Source organism: Miscanthus floridulus, chromosome 1 (genome assembly GCF_019320115.1).
Source record: "Miscanthus floridulus cultivar M001 chromosome 1, ASM1932011v1, whole genome shotgun sequence".
NCBI classification, from domain to species: domain Eukaryota; kingdom Viridiplantae; phylum Streptophyta; class Magnoliopsida; order Poales; family Poaceae; genus Miscanthus; species Miscanthus floridulus.
Window position 1 is genome coordinate 168407991 of NC_089580.1, and position 17032 is coordinate 168425022.

Consider the following 17032-nt stretch of genomic DNA (forward strand, 5'->3'; position numbering starts at 1 on the left):
TGTGGTCATCGAAGCCAAGACGTTATCCACCGATGACATGGAGATCCTAGAGCTAGAGCCTCCCCGTGCCTCCGTCAAGTCCAAGGAAATAAAGGAGGTCAGCCTTGGCCTCGACGACCCCTCCAAGACCTTGAAGATTGGGGCTCACCTTGACCCCAAATAGGAAAGCGTGCTCGTCTCCTTCCAATGTGCCAACGCTGACGTGTTTGATTGGAAATCTGTAGACATGCCGGGGGTACCACGGGAAAAGATTGAGCACTCCTTGAATGTCTCGCTGACCACCAAACCGATCAAGCAGAAACTCCACTGATTCGCACCAGACAAGAAGGAGGCTATTAGGGTAGAAATAAAATGGTTCTTAGCTGTCGGATTTATAAAAGAAGTGTATCATCATGAGTGGTTAGCAAATCCTATTCTTGTTTGAAAAAAGAATAAAGAATGGAGAATGTGCATTGATTACACCGATCTTAACAAACATTGCCCTAAAGATCCCTTTGGTTTGCCTCGGATAGATGAGGTTGTAGACTCCACCGCCGGATGCGAACTGCTCTGCTTCCTTGACTGTTACTCCGGCTATCACCAGATCTCCCTCAAGGAAGAAGACCAGATCAAGACGTCGTTCATCATGCCTTTCGGAGCGTATTGCTACACCACCATGTCCTTCGGACTTACGAACACCAGGGCGACTTATCAAAGGGCTATCTAAATGTGCCTCGATCAACAGATTGGCCGCAACGTCGAAGCTTACATCGATGATGTGGTTGTCAAGTCCAAGACCACCGATGATCTTATCGCTGATCTCGAAGAAACGTTCGCCAACCTAAACAGGTACCGATGGAAGCTGAACACTTCAAAGTGCATCTTTGGAGTTCCATCCAATATATTCCTAGGCTACATTGTTAGCGCACGAGGCATCGAGCCCAATAATGACAAGGTCTCTGCCATCACCAATATGAAATGAAAAACATGCGTTAAGGATATACAGAAGCTTATAGGCTACATGGCTACCTTAAGCCGCTTCATATCGTGCCTCGGCGAAAAAGAGCTACCTTTCTTCAAACTCCTTAAGGCCTCCAAGCGCTTTTCCTGGTTAGAAGAGGCAGACACAACCTTCGAGCAGTTTAAGTTGTTCCTAACAAAGCCTCCGATCATGACGGTGCCACGACCAGACGAAACTCTCCTGATCTATATCACCGCTACTTCTCGCATCGTCAGCACAACAATTGTGGTCGAACATGAGGAGGCTAGGCACGCCTATAAGGTGCAATGTCCGGTATATTTCATCAGCGAGGTTCTTAACGAGCCCAAGACTCGTTATCCTTAGGTCCAGAAGCTGCTATACGCCGTTCTGGTTATGTCGCGCAAGCTCCGCCACTACTTTAAGTATTACAAGATCACCGTGGTCACCGAGTTCCCTCTAGGGGACATCCTCTGCAAGAAACAGGCCAACAGCCATATCATCAAGTGGGCTATCGAGCTCGACACTTACTCCATCGAATTTAGAAGCAGACCTATGATCAAGTCTTAGGTGCTTGCTGATTTCATCGCTGAGTGGACCAAGATCCAAGAGCCCATCGCCGCCACCTGCCCCGAGCACTGGGTGATTTACCTCGACGGCGCCCTTAACATCAATGGTGCTGGTGCGGGTATTCTGTTCATTACGCCGACCAATGATAAGCTACGATACGTTCTTTAGATACACTGTCCGGCCTCCAACAACGCTGCCGAATATGAAGCATGTCTCTACGGACTCTGTATAGCCGTTGAGCTCGGCGTCAAATGCCTCATGGTATACGGGGACTCCACGCTGGTCATCAACCAGCTTAACAAAGACTAGTCTTGCTCCAGCGAGAAGATGGATGCATATTGCGCCGAAATCAGGAAGCTTGAAGGGAAATTCTATGGTATCGAGTACCACCATGTGGTACGTGATCAAAATCAGCTCGATGATTACTTGTCCAAGTTGGGCTCCTCTTGCGCCGCGATTTTGCTAGAGGTCTTCGTTCAAGATCTTCTGGCGCCATCCATTAAGGAAGAAAAGGAAATTTAGGAAGTTTCCCTCGCCGAGCAGCTGGTACTTATGGTACCTTTGCTGGTCACAGATTGGAGGGAACAGTTTATCAAGTACCTCTCCAGCGCTGAAGTACCTACCGATAAGACTAAAACCGAATGCCTAATCCGACGAAGCAAACATTACGTGCTGATGGACGACAACTTGATGAGGAAAAATGCCAAGGAAGGGATTCTGCAAAAATGCATCACCCAAGAAGATGGAGTGAAGTTACTTCTCAACATTCACTCTTGTTCCTACGGCAACCACGCAGCATCGAGAACACCGGTCGGCAAAGCTTTCTGAGTTGGTTTTTACTGGCCCATGGCCATCTTCGATGCAGAAAACCACGTCCAACATTGTGAAGGATGCTAGTTTTTCTCCAAGTAAATACACGTGCCTGCACAAGAGCTGCAGACCATTCCAGCTTCTTGGCCCTTTGCATGCTGGCGACTAGACATGATTGGCCCTTTTAAGCCAGCGCCAGGTGGCTTCCGGTACGTATATGTTGCCATTGATAAATTCTCTAAGTGGATTGAGTATAAACCACTCGTCTCAGCTACTGCAAAGAAAGTAATCGAGCTCTTTGAAGACATCATCCACAGATTTGGTCTCTCGAACAACATCATCATCGACCTCAAAACTACATTTATTGGCCATCACTTTTGGGACTTCTACGAAGACCGTTGCATCTCTGTCAAATACGTCTCTGTTGCCCATCCTAGAGCCAACGGCCAGGTCAAACGGGTGAATGGCATGATCCTTGATGCCCTCAAAAATAGATTATATCAGAAAGAAGAAAAGTACCCGGGCAGATGGCTCAAGGAGCTACCAGCTGTAGTCTGAGGACTGCGCACTCAAGCTAGTCGTAGTACTGGTGTGTCTCCATACTTCTTGGTCTACGACTCAGAAGCCATACTACCAGCGGATATTGCCTTCCAAGTACCTCCACTCCGTGCCGGTGAAATACATCCAGATCGCTCTCTCCATAGGGACAATGCTGGACTTGTCCACGCTCACTATTGAGGATGTGACAGGCCATCTATAGGCGGTGGACAAGTGCATGGAGCAGGCCATAGCAACGATGGATAGTGGCAAGCTGCTGCTGACAGAGGAGTGGGCTGTCCAGATGAAGGAGAAGAAGTTTGAGGAAGCCTCCTCTAGCTGCGGTGGCGATGGCAAGCGTCGTGGCAAAGATTCTTTGGAGAAGAAGAAGAAGGTCGACCCCAATGCCTGCCGGCGCTGTGGGAAGATAGGCCATTAGGCAAAGGAGTGCCCAAATCGCAAGTAGGAGAAGAAGGCTAAGGCTCATTTAGCGTAGGCTAATGAGGATGATGAGACCACTCTCCTGATGGCGATGTTTTGTGCACTGCACGATGTTGAGGCCAAGAAGAAGAGAGAGGTGATGGCGGTAGAAGGGCACGTCAAGGATCTGAAGGCAGTGAGGTACTAATCAAGGATGGCATCCTCAAGATCAGGGACCGGGAGCAGCGGCTTCTTGCCAAGGTGAAGAGGTCCCAAAACTGACTGTACCTGCTCGACTTAAAGGTGGAGCAACCCATCTGCTTGGCTGCATGGTACACGGACGAGCCGTGCTGTGGCATGCTCGATATGGCCATCTCAGCTCTGACGCTCTTGGTCGGCTGGAGAAGATAGTGACTAGGCTGTCTCATATCGAGCACGTAGGTGAGCTGTGTGACAGCTGCCTAGTCCGAAAGTAAAGAAGGCTGCCATTCCCAAAGATGGCGAAGTACCACGCTGTAGAGGCCCTCAAGCTGGTCCATGGTGACCTTTGCAGGCCGATCACGTCGGCGATGCATGGTGGGTGCAAGTACTTCATACTGCTGGTGGATTACTGTAGCCGGTTCATGTGGCTATAGCTTCTGACCAGCAAGACCGAGGCAGCAAAAGTGGTGAAGAAGTTCAAGGCACGCGCGGAGGCAGAGAGCGACAAGAAGCTGCACGTGCTGTGGACTGATCACGGTGGTGAATTCACTTCAGTGGAGTTCGCTATGTATTGCGTGGATCAGGGTGTGGTGCGACACCACACCGCACCATACTCGCCACACCAGAATGGCATGGTGGAGCGGTGGAACCAGACGGTGGTCGGCATGGCTCGATCCATGATGAAAGCCAAAAGCTTGCCGACAAAGTTCTAGAGAAAGGCAGTGACCATGGCGGTGTTCATCCTCAACCACGCATCCACCAAGGCCCTGAAGGGCAAGACACCGTTCGAGGCTTGGCATGGACACAAGCCAAATATGTCCTTTCTCAGGACATTTGGCTGTGTCGGCCATGTGAAAAACACCAGGCCTCACCTCGGCAAGCTAGAAGAAAGGAGCACACCGATGGTGCTCCTAGGCTACGCGGAGGGCACCAAGGCATATCGACTCTATGATTCCAAGAGAGGCAAGGTGGTGATCTCTAGGGATGTGGTGTTCGATGAGATGGCGGCCTAGGACTAGGAGGGTCCGAGCATAGGGGAAGCCGGCAGCTTGAGCAGCACCTTTATCGTCGAACACTTAGTCATCCACGGTGGTCGAGACACTGGAGAAGAGGTGCCAACCACCCTAGGAGTGGTGCCAAGCGGTCCAGTAGCAATGTTGACCACTCTAGAAGGGGTGCCAAGCACTTCAGTAGCAGTGCCGAGCGCTCCAACAGTGGATCTGACCACTCCGGCAATGGTGCCGAGCGGTCCAGCAGTGATGCCAACTACTTCGGCAGTGGTGCCAAGCGGTCCAGCAGCGATGCCGACCACTCTGGCAGAACAGGGAGGCCGAGGACCACCGATCGAGTTCACCTCCCCTCCAAGCGACATCAGCGAGTTCATGGATGCCTTCCACGATGGTGAGGAGGTGTGGTTCCGTAGGCTGGACAACATTATCGGCAATACAGGGGCCACAGGCCTAGCAAGACGACTGCTCAACGATCCAGAGCTGCTCCTTGTTAGTGTTGAGGAGCCACCGACGTTTGTAGTGGCTGAACGCGACGCTAATTGGCGACGGGCGATGTTAGAAGAGATGAAGGCCATCGAGGACAATGGCATATGGGAGCTTGTAGATCCATCGGTGGGCTGTAGGCCGATCGGCTTGAAGTGGGTCTACAAGGTGAAGCGAGACGAGCGTGGCGCCAATATCAAGTACAAGGCTCGGCTCGTCGCCCGTGGCTTCGTGTAGCGTGAGGGCATCGACTTAGAGGAAGTTTTGGCTTCGGTGGCGCGAATGGAGTCCATTCACTTGCTGTTGGCCATGGCAGCAGCGAAGGATTGACGCGTCCACCACCTCGACGTCAAGTCTGCGTTCCTCAACGGCGAGCTCGCGGAGACGGTCTTTGTCAAGTAAGCTCCAGGCTTCGCCGTCAAGGGCGCTGAGCACAAGGTGCTCAAGCTGCGCAAGGCGCTCTATGGGCTACAACAGGCCCCTTAGACGTGGAACGCCAAGCTCGAGGCCACCTTGGGCGAGCTTGGGTTCACTCGCTGCGCTACAGAGCACGCGCTCTATATGCGACAACGGGGGAAGAATGAGCTCATCGTCGGCGTGTACGTGGATGACTTAATCGTCACCGGAGCACGAGTAGAGGACATCGACGATTTCAAGCATGAGATGGTGGCTCGTTTTAAGATGAGCGATCTCGACGCGCTCTCCTACTACCTCGGCATCGAGGTGAGGCAGGGGAAGCAGAGCATCTCCCTGGGTCAGCGTGCCTACGTGGAGAAGCTGCTGGAGCACGGCGGCATGGCGAGTGCAAGCCGTGCGCGACTTCGATGGACGAGCGGCTAAAGCTGAGCACGCACAACACTACTGCGAAGGTAGACGCGACGCGCTACCGAAGCATCATCGGTGGGCTGTGCTACCTCACTCATACTCGACGGGACATTGCGTTCGTGGTTGGGTACGTCAGCCGTTTCATGGAGGACCCGCGCGAAGCTCACTGGCCGATAGTGAAAAGGTTGCTGCGCTATGTCAAAGGGACGCTCGATCAAACGATCATCTTCCCCAAGAGTGGTGGCAAGGGTGGGTTACGGCTCACGGTCTTTAGTGAGGCACCCCAAGGCAAAGGAAGGTGAGCCAGAGCTCACTGTCTTCAGCGATACGGACATGGCAGGCGACATTGATGGGTGACAGAGCACCTCCGACGTGCTCGTCTTCTTTGGAGTGGCCCCCATTGCTTGGCAGTCGCTGAAGCAAAAGATCGTGGCACTGTCGACGTGTGAGGTGGAGTACGTAGCAGCGGCCACGGCGGCATGCCAGGTTGTCTGGCTGCGTCGGCTGCTGGGCGAGCTGACTGGCAAGAAAGCTCACCCGCTAGCTCTGATGGTGGACAACCAGCCCGCCATCGCCCTCGCCAAGAACCCTGTCCTCCACGACCGGAGCAAGCACATCGACATCAAGTTTTACTTTCTCTGGGACTGCATCGATGAAGGGCAGATCGTCAATGAGTTTGTCGAGACCGGCAAACAGCTCGCTGACATCCTCACCAAGTCACTCGGACGCCTGCGGTTCATGGAGCTGAGGAAAATGATTGGCATGGCTGAGGTCAAGGCATCAGGTTAGCAGTAGGGCTAGGGAGAAAATTGTTAGACATAATCTGCTGCTCCCTCGGCACAGCTGTCCTCTCCTAGTTTAGGAGATGGAACTGGTCGGCTCGGCTGACCACTCACTGTTGTTGCAGCAGCAGTGAGACAGTAGGTAGAAATGGCTTACTTCAGCCATATAGTGTAGAGATAGCTGAGCTAAGTCTTGTACCTTAGGAGTAGGTAATTGGTGTACTCATCAACAACTATGTATCTTAAGAGTAGGTAGTTGGTGTACTCACCAACAACCATATACCTGGTAGAGGTATAGCTAAAGCTATATATATTTCATCCAAAGACAATGAAAAAACGGAGTTTAGTTTTGCCATCTCCTCTGCAGAGCTCTGGCCAACAATGGTGCTTGTATTGTGTGTGTCTGCGTGCTCTGTTCTCCCTCCCTTCTTATACCTCTAATCATAGTGTGTGATCGGTAATATCGGTGAGCGATCGGCTCATCCGTGCGGGAGATCCCGAGGCCAACACGAAGCAGGCGCCGATAGCCAAGGCCTTGCAGTTGTAACATGTTTCAGGATAGTCCTTGAAGATGATGTCGCCTGTGGTGCAAGCGGAGCCACTGTCCCCGCAGCCCATGCCCCAAGGAGCACTTGGCGCGACAATAATCGCTGCATTTTGTCACCCCCGCCGCGCATCCCCTTGATGGGGATCAGCAGCAGGAAGAGGAAGACGGCGGCGGCGGCAACACTGGCCACCTTCGGAATGGAAGCACCAGCCACCAGCTGAAGCCATCGTACGATTAGGAACGCTGGTGTTTCTATATCATGTATCTGCAGACGGCGGAGCAAAGCTGGAGGATGATCTGTAGGGAGCAAGGGCACACCACACTTGCTAGCTAGGAGAAAGAGCTGATGGTGATCTGATTGGAACAAGTGCGTGAATAGAGCTACCATATGTAGGCGTAGGCAGGAAGCAATGCGAACTGGATCGTGAAATTTTAGGGTTGTTCACTATTGTCACCTGGCAAGATTATTATTTTTGTGTATATATGCTGTATGCCTGTATGTCATAGTTGCCTGCATGATTTCGGCCGGAAGCCCGGAAGCTGACATGCATGGTGGAGTGTACAAAAGTATTCCGTGCTTAATTAACTTTGAGCTGTACCTCATGCTGTATTTTTTTAATAAAGACAATTAAACGAGTGTCGCATCATACATATCTGATACTATCTGTCAAAGAATAATAATAGCTAGTATAAAAGATAGATAATTTGATACAATATGATCTCTTAAAAATAATACTGCATAAAAAAATAATCTGATTGCCTTCGTTCTTTGCCGCGGTCGAAACTTGAAAAATGCTCGTGAAGCATAAGCATTGACTTTTGACATCTTTTCAAATTATTAAGCAAGTCCAATCCCGTCTTATGCACACATGGATGACGCCAGACAAATGACTCGTTCATTTCTTGCTCTAAATTTTTTTTCGTTCCCTATTTGACACCGAGTTTAACTTCCATTCCTTACGTGACACTCCGTTGTATTTTCCATCCGGCCACCGTTAACTGCGCTGTGAAAAGACGATTTTGTCCCTATGGGCCCCACCAACCTTCTCCCTCCTCTCCTCCTCCAGGCCGCAGCGCTATCCTGGTCGCGCGCCGCGCTGGGGCTCAGCCTCCGCGTCCCCTCGCGCGGCGGCGGCCGACGACGGTGGCGAGTGCGAGTGCGAGTGTGACGACGAGGAGGCAACGTTGGCCGTGCGCATGCGGCCGTGGCTGCTGTGGCGGCGGCGCGGGTCCAAGCGCTTCCGCGTGCGGGGCCGCCGCGTGGTGGACCTGGCCTAAGACCTCTCCCGCGCGCGCTTCCCGCCCTCGGGCGGCTCCCCGGAGCCCTACTCGGGGTACTTCGTCGCCGGCGTGGTGGACGGCGAGATGGTGGTCGTCGCGGGGGACATGGCGGAGGAGGCCTACAGGAAGACCAAGGCGCGACGCCCGCCCGGGCCAGGCCCCGTCCTCGTCTCGCGCCGCGAGCACGTGTCCATGCGCGACGGCGGAGGACGCGGGCACCGGACCTGCGTTGTCGTGCGCGGCAAGCAACGGGAGATCTCGGTGGATCTCGTCTCGCGCGCCGCCGCCCAGGGCGGCCAGTGGCGGGAACGGGACAGGGCCGAGGTCGGCATGTCCGTCTCCGTCGACGGCGATCGCGTGCTCAGCGGCGGCGACCGCGTCCTTGTCTCCTGGGGGAGGACGCGGCGGCCTGGAGGAGGAGAGGAGGGAGAAGGGTGGTGGGGCCCACAGGGGCAAAAATTGTCTTTTCACAGCGCAGTTAACGGTGGCCGGATGGAAAATGCAACGGAGTGTCACGTAAAGAATGAAAGTTGAACTCGGTGTCAAATAGGGAAAAAAAATTTAGGACCAAGGAAGAAATGGATCATTTGTCTGATGTCAAATAAGAAATTTTCTCTAAAATTAAGGGGGCTTCAAAATGGATTCGTACCCTCGTAGTAATTTTCTGTTATTAATGCTTTTGGTATATATTATAGATAGAAATGACTTTTATGTTTACCATCTGTGCCGTGGGTAAACAAATAGTTCTAGATATCATTGCATTGTACAATGGAATAAACAAAAATGAATTAAATCCAAGATTACTCGAACGCCTGCTATTATTCGTTGAAACTTGAAACCCTGGCAAAAAGATAACGATACAACTGGATTGATTCTATACGTACGTGCCAAGCAGTTGTAGGCATATTATGATTCCAAGCGCAGTACGTAGTATACAATTCACTCGACACACATACCACGAGTCCTAGACTATATTTGTAAATTTCATGCATGCAGAGGCCACAACACGCGTATCACGCATGTTTGATAGACAGACCTCTCTAGAGTCTAGGGATCATCTCCATGCGCCGCACTGTTCGTTTGAGCTACTTTTCAGTTATAGAACAGTATTTTTCTCTTACAATATTTTAGCACAAGCTAAATTTCGCAGGTCGTGCTCCCTTCCCGAAAGATTTTTTTTCCCTCCCCGAAAGATTACAATGTTTTTTTTGGGCAGACTAAACTCAGCCTTACAAGGATACCGGTTATTACTCATACATCCTAAACTAAGTGTGGTTTTATTAAAAAAAAAAAGAGGACGGATTATGTGCTTGCTCTTCTTTAACAAGGCCCGATGGGTTGATCGAGCTACCTGGACTAATCCGTGGCCCACGGCTGTGCACGACAAACTGGCCCAGAAATCTACAAACTCGGACGCGTTTCTAATTAAACATCTCAAAGTACCGGTTTTCCTTCCGAAACATAATTTTAATGATTATGAGAGTTCAAGAAGTATAAAATGCCTGGTTTTGGAGTTTTTGAGTGAAAAAATTAGACTACAGTAATAATTTAGAGGGATGAAATAGACTTTTTTCAGCAGAAATCAAAGAATGGAAAATTTTTTGTGAAAAAATGAAAAAAAAGGTATTGGGCTACAGATCTGGGAAAAAAAAATCTACGCACGCGGTGCCGCATAAAGCATACAGTGCGAGTGCGACACTTGGTATAGGCTCTGCGGAACGGCGGGAGGGCTTCATCCCTATGGGCCCGCTTTATTACCACGTGGATGGAGAACTTCCTTGAGTAGGCAATCCAAGCGGTGTCACAAGCATACTTTCATGCGGCACCGTCGCATATAGTTTTTTTCCAGGGTCTTGTCCCAAAATAGGAAAAGATTTAGACTGTACTTTTGATAGTTCCAAAGTGTTGTGGTGGTTTAAATTTGAATAAATTTTAAAGCTCAATCAAAAAAATTAGGTGTGAGGTTCGGGTATATGTGGAAACATACACATGTGTTTTTTTTAAAAAAAAACAATTAGTTCCACATTTTCATTACTAGAAGGGAAACGCTGATGTTGATGCAGGCAAACAAAAGGAAAACAAGTAGAATTGCAATCTAAAGGCCAGTTTGGTAGAGCTCCATCTAATTCTGATTCTCTATGAAGTTGATTCTCTGAGAGAATTGATTATATGGCTGAAAGCGATTCTCTTTTATTCTTTAGGATAAACTCTCAAAATCACGATGGGGAATCACCTCACAGCATCAGGAGAAGCTGCTTTTTCAGCTCCCAACCTCTTAGTTCATTTTAGAGAATCACTTTTATCTAAAAAAAACTATTTGGCAGAGCTCCCGTCAGATAATCAGCTATGAACAAGTCCAACATCTATCTCAAAAAGTGTATATCAAAGCTTCAGCCAAACCCTGACAGGCTGACATGTTGTTTTAGTGCAAGTTTGAATAAAAAAAAACTATTTGTATATCCGTCGTCCAAATTTTACAAGTTGGGGAGTTGAATAAATAAGGTACAGTAAGACATTCCTTCGCCCTGTTCGCTTGGCTTATAAGCCGTACTTTTTCAGCCAACGAATAATATTTTTTTCTCACAACAAATCAGCCAACAGTACTTTCAGTTATGACTTATCAGCCAAGCGAACAGAGCACTTAACTTGTGACGGAAGTGGCTAAAATTCTTGTAGGACTGTACTCCCTCTGTCTTTAAATATTTATCGTTTTCGTTTCTAGAGAAACAACTTTAACTAAATATATATATAATATTAATATTTATGATATATAATTAATATCACTGAATAGATATTTAAATTTAATTTTTTAATAAATTTATTTGAAGATACGAATGTTGCACATATTTTTCTACCCATAAAGTCAAACTTTCGGTACCCAAACCAACCGCGACAATTAACTGGGGAGAGAGGGAATAGGAGAGAATTTACCGCCATTCTGACGGAAGCATGAGCATGACGCTGAACAGTAAGGAAAGCGCAGGGTTCTGTACATGGACAAAACACAAAACTTCTGTCTGTCTTGCGGCGTGTTTAGTTGGATGAAAGTTGAAATTTGGGATATGGTAGCACTTTCGTTTTTATTTGGTAAATAGTGTTTAATCATGGACTAATTAGGCTTAAAACGTTCGTCTCGTAATTTCTAACCAAACTATGTAATTAGTTTTTTATTTCGTCTACATTTAATGCTCCATGCACGTATCGCAAAATTCGATGTGATAGGTACTGTAGCACTTTTGAGATTTTGGAATAGGAACTAAACACGCGCAGCGACCAGGAGTAGTAGTTGACTTTGTACTGCCGCCGCAGTACAGCTACGTCCTTGCTCCCCTGGACGGCTGGACGAACGGTCTCCTGGCTCCAGCCTCCAGCAGAGTCGAGACACACGTAGAGCCTGTCGTGATCGTGACCCGTGCTGTCTCAGCGAGCGAGCGAGAGACTACGACCCGTGCACGCCACTGTGTCGTGCGGGCAAGGCATCGGTATCCTCGCGCAAAGGCCAACGAGAGAGGGGGTCCGGGGGAGGCTCGAAAAGCCCGGCCAAGGCACAAAAAAAAAAAAAAAAAGCCCGGCCAAAACCATCGCGCCGCCCGGTCCGGTTGCCATCGCCTTTGTTGCTCCAGTCCAGCACAGGCTGTGTGTGTTGGAGAACAGCGAAAGGTGCATGCGTTCCGGCTCGTACACATGCGCGCCCGCACGCACTGGGCCAGCGGCGTCGCGTACGCAGGCAAGGCAGGGCCACCTGCGATCCCTATCGCCATTGAAAGTTGAAACTAACCAACAGATCCAAAAGGCCTCATGATACTCCACCAGCGCTAGCCTACTGCTCTTTTCTACAGACTACACGTAGCTGTAGCTGTACGTGGCGCTGGCACCCAACCCGACGCATCTCATCATCTCGGTCTCGTTCTCCTTCCCGTTCCCGTCACATGGCGAGGATGGGAGCGGCTCAGCAAAGGCAAAGCAAAGGTCTTTTTACGTTTGCTGCTGCTGCGGTCTCGTGCCTTTTACCGCTACTCGAGTAGAGAGCGCCTTTGGCATTGCCTGGAGGAAACTAGGGCAAGGCAGAAGCAGGGCCAGGGAGTGAGAGCCCACCAAGTTGCCCGTGCAAAGGGGCTTTTATCATCTCCATCCATCTCCGGCTCCAAAGCGTGAAATTTCTGGCCTGCTTGCTTTGCCGATCCGTGCATGTTCTCTCATAGCCTCATCAGCTCTCGGAAAAGTGGAGAGCCCCTCCAATTAGCCTGTCGCGCTAAACATCCCAGCAGCAACGACGGAAGTTGATGTAGATGTCGAGTTAGGATTTAATTGGGTGCGGGCAGCGGAAACTCATCTTCACTTATTTGTCAATCCGTTGCAACTTTAGTACAATCATGCCACGCGATTTGAACCTTATTGATCCATAATATAAACGAGCAATGAGCCAAGAGATATTTTGTAGTACCACTATCCCATTTCTTTAAAAGTTCCTCCGCACGATCTCCATCTGCAATCTTTTTTGTTTTGAATGAACGAAAATCTCCATCTGCAATCTCGGTTGGACCATATAGGTTCAGCAGGGCGTCTTATCTTAACCCAACCACCCCGAATTCGCTCATGTCCGTTTTCGTCACGGTCCGCGTCGCGCCATTGAATACGGTCAAAGAATTAAGACCTCCCAGTACCACCAGCACAGTGGTAGTACCACCACATTGCCGGCCGGAGCGACCGGCCGACCATGACAAAGAATCGGAGGCCCGTCAGGTCATGTGCGGCCGCACGCGCCTGGTGGCCAGGCCAGCCGCGGCCGCCGAGCGAGCGAGCGGGGCTGCGGTCTGCGGGTGCGGGTTGTTGCGCGCACCTTCATCGCCTCGCAGTCGCACCGTTCCGGCCTTCAATGATGCCGACGCTTTCGACGGCCTATCGCGTTGCGCTTTTCCTCGGCGATCCGCCCGCCCATCATGCCGCCGATCCACATCCACTCCACTCCATTCCAACAATTCCCCAGCGGCATCGCCGCGAGAATCCATCCACACCCCGGCCCGGCGGCCCGCCCCTGCGTCCCGAGTGCGCTTCCATCTTTTTTCGTTGAGCCTCTTTGGTACGGCTTCTATGGGGGCTTTAGCTTCGGCTTCTGTAGAAGCTGTGTTAAACGTCTGTTTTGGAAAGGGCTTCGTATAGGAGCCGGTCAAGAGTCAGAGCTATTTTTTACCTACGTAGGAGAAGCCTAAAAAACAAGCTTTGCGTAGCTCCTTGCTGTGGGTTCACGTTGTCTAATGTGAAGGAGACGTTTTGTCAAACGTTTTCCAAAACGGCTTTAGCCCCTCTAGAGGAGGAGTTTCTTCAGAGAAATTGCTTGTCCAGAAGAGTTGTTCCTTCAAAAAAGATAGAAACAAAACCATTTTTAAAGAAACTAGCAAACAGACCATTTCTTTGTTTCAATAAGCCCTTGCTGGCCTGCTGTTTTGAGACTTGAGAGCAGCTGCCGGCAGCGCTCGTGGATGGCAGATGGCACTGCCGCGGCTGCTGCTAGTAGGCGGTAGCGCTAGTACTAGCACTACAGTGTTGTCGCAGTTGCTCTGCCGCGCTGACGTTGCCTATTTTGGCGTCAGGTCGCTAGTTGGTTTAAGGACTTATTCGTCATGGCGTAATATTTTTCTTTCACATTAAAGTCTTCTTTGGCACGGCTCATCCAAAATGGTTTCTCTGGTGAAGCCAAAGCCGGTGAAGCCAGAAAAACTGGCTTTTCCCGGCTTCTAGTTCATTTTAATCCCGGTTTACAAAACGACTTCACGCTACAGTGCCTCGATTTACGCAAAATAGATGAAGCCGAAGCCGGCATAAGCCATGCCAAAAAGGTCCTAAATCAGCATCAGCTGGACTTATTAGCCCAGAAATCAATCAACGAATAGGTTGATAAATTGTCTCGATCGACCTACCCATATGGGTATTCAAACCAAAAATAGTAATTGGATGTACTATTTCGACCTCCAGCAGAGTATCTATATGTGAGACACATTTTAGGTTGCAGCAGACTCACAACTTAAATATGAGTATTCTCTCCTGAAAACTCATTTATAGAAAATGTTCTCTTTTGGATCCTGTTGTTAGATAAGACAAAAATAAATATTAAATCATTTGCCTTTAGCACTACCCAAACATAAAATGAGTCTTATATTATGGCAATGTTTGGCACTGGCTCCTGTGGCTCCGGCTCTCTACGCAGCAGCACTATGCAGCGCTGTTCTTACCTGTAGCAAGGAGCCGGACGAGTCAAAACAAAAAAAACAACATGAAAACAAGAAGAGCCAGAGATTTGGTGCTCCGACGACTCCTCCACGGTAATGCTACAGTACCCGGAGCCGAAGCCGCCGGAGCCCCTCCGAGCAGGCCCTGTATTTTGAGTAATGTTGGTTGGAGACAGTCGCACTGAATGAGCGAGCGGCAGCTGGTCAGGCAATCCTCACTCCTCAGCCAGCAACGGCCGGCACCCCGGCAGACCAGGAGTAACGCCGACGACGACAACGTGGTCCTGTTTTTTTTTTTTTTTTTTTTTTTTGTTAACAACGATGTCGTCATCTACAGCACTCTGAAACCTGAATGCAGCACAGGATGTTCGGTCCGGTCGTCCATAAGCTCGCGCCAGGGTATCTCTTTCTAGAACTACGAACCTCAAATTCTTTTTTTTTTCACAAATCCGGGCTTTGTACTCCGTATATCTGATGACTGAAGAAGAAATTGTATTATTTATATATGCGAGAAAAGACAGGATAAACTTGATGTGGTCACTTTTGAAATCCCATCCATTTTTTGCACACGTCACGGGTTCTCACGGCTAGTGGCAGTACGCTACTACAGCTGATCGAGCCGGGTTGCTAGGCCAGGAGGAAGGCGCGGAGGCGGAGCAGAGGGCGGCGTCGCTGACGCTCTTCCTGGCGAGCCCGAGCTGCTGCTGCGACCGCTTGCAGTAGGCGATGGCGCCCTGGATCAGCCCCTCCGACTCCGACCGGGCGCTGCTGCTCCGCTTCAGCGCCGGCCCGCCGCCAACTCCGGAACTCCTCCTCGCCGACGACGATGACAGCGGCTTCGCCGGCGCCGCGGCGGGAGGCGCCGCCGCTGCCGTTGCCATCGCGTGCCGCCACTTGATCACGCCGGAGAAGGACTTGCGCTGGCGGGCGGCGGCGGCCGCGGCCGCGGCGAGCTCCTCCTCGTCCATCAGCTTCTCCTGCTCGATGCTGCTCCGCAGGGTGGTCGGCGCCGCCTTGCCGCTGCCGCTGTGGTAGCCGTAGCCGTTCTTGATCTGGCCAAACGCCGCCTTGCAGGCGGTGCTCTTCGTCTCGCCGAGTGGTGCCGCAGCCGCTCTGGTGCTGGCCCGGACATCGGCGCCGCGGCATTGCTCGTCGGAGCACGAGGTCCTGGCGAACAGGGACCGGAAGAAGGCCCGGGACGCCAGCAGCTTCGCGTGCACCGTCCGCGCCGCCTTCCTGCGGCGGGAGCACTCGGTGCGTAGCCTCGCCACCGGCTGCGTGTCGTCGTCGCGGCACCCAGCGGAGTGCGAGTGCTGCAGCGGCGCCACTGTCGCGGCGCTCCTCCTGCCGGCGCCGCCGCCGACGCCGACGTCAACCTCCTGCGCCTTGCGGCCAGGCCTCGGTGGCGCGGCCTTGTGCGGGGCAGCCGCCGGCGGCTGCGGCGGCTGCAGCCTGCCCCGGCATAGAAGCTCGTCCGCCGCGCCACTCCGGCGCACCTGGAACTCGAACTCCCCGCACGAGCTGAGATCCAGGTCGATGTACTCCTCCTCCACGAACGAACACACGCTAGCCATTGCGTCGCCGCAGTGCTGAGCCGTGGCTCTGGGGCACATTGCTTGCTCCGACGATGGGGCGGGCGAATTGGGGGAGAAGATGGGTTAATATGGGGGGAGGCAGCGTCAGGGGTTTGAAAAAATTTATGGGCAAGCAATGGCAGTGGCCACTGGCCAGCGGCAGCGGCAGTGTGGCAGGCTGGGTTGGGCAGGGAGGGATCCAAGAAAACAGAATGGGGTGTGTGTGTGTGTGGGGTGGGGTTGGGGGGGGGGGGGGGGGGGGGGGTAGGCAATGATTCCAGGGTTTGTCTTGTACTCACCTCACTCCACAGTCACTGTACAGCTCCAACTCCAGTTTTGCTCACCTTTCTTGGTGAACACTTGGGTATTTGTACTGTGTGATGCACTGGGTATTGTACACTGTACAGTATGGTGCACTCCTCCCATGCTCTACCACAATTACCAAAGCAGACTATGACCAGATTTATGTACTTGTGAGATTGCATTAATCACACAAACAGTACTGTGTCCTGCATGGCTCAAATTTTGGTTGAAGAATGAAGAGGGTCAGTGGTGGGGGATGATGAGTTCTTGGCTGTTACTTGGCACTGCTGCGCATTTTCTTTCACAGGTGGTGTCAGAATCAAAGTCAGCAGAAACTACTGGGAGAAAGGGCTGAGAGCTTCTTTTGTTCGCCTGCGTTCTTTTAGGGTGTGATTGGTTGCTTCGGCATTAGTGATCTGGGATGGGGGCTCTGTGCAGACTCTTTCCAGCCATAATGGAAACATGCAAGTGGGTGTGTTTGGTTGCATCCGAGTACAGGATACC

General features: G+C 51.1%; 1 protein-coding gene across 1 annotated transcript; it reads right to left on the reverse strand.

The window, feature by feature from the left end:
* Positions 1-15190: 15190 nt before the first annotated feature.
* Positions 15191-16292, reverse strand: LOC136501483 (probable membrane-associated kinase regulator 4). The gene has a single exon (XM_066497007.1). It carries the CDS (start codon positions 16262-16264, stop codon positions 15239-15241), a length of 1026 nt encoding a protein of 341 aa, XP_066353104.1. The 5' UTR covers positions 16265-16292; the 3' UTR covers positions 15191-15238.
* Positions 16293-17032: the final 740 nt, after the last annotated feature.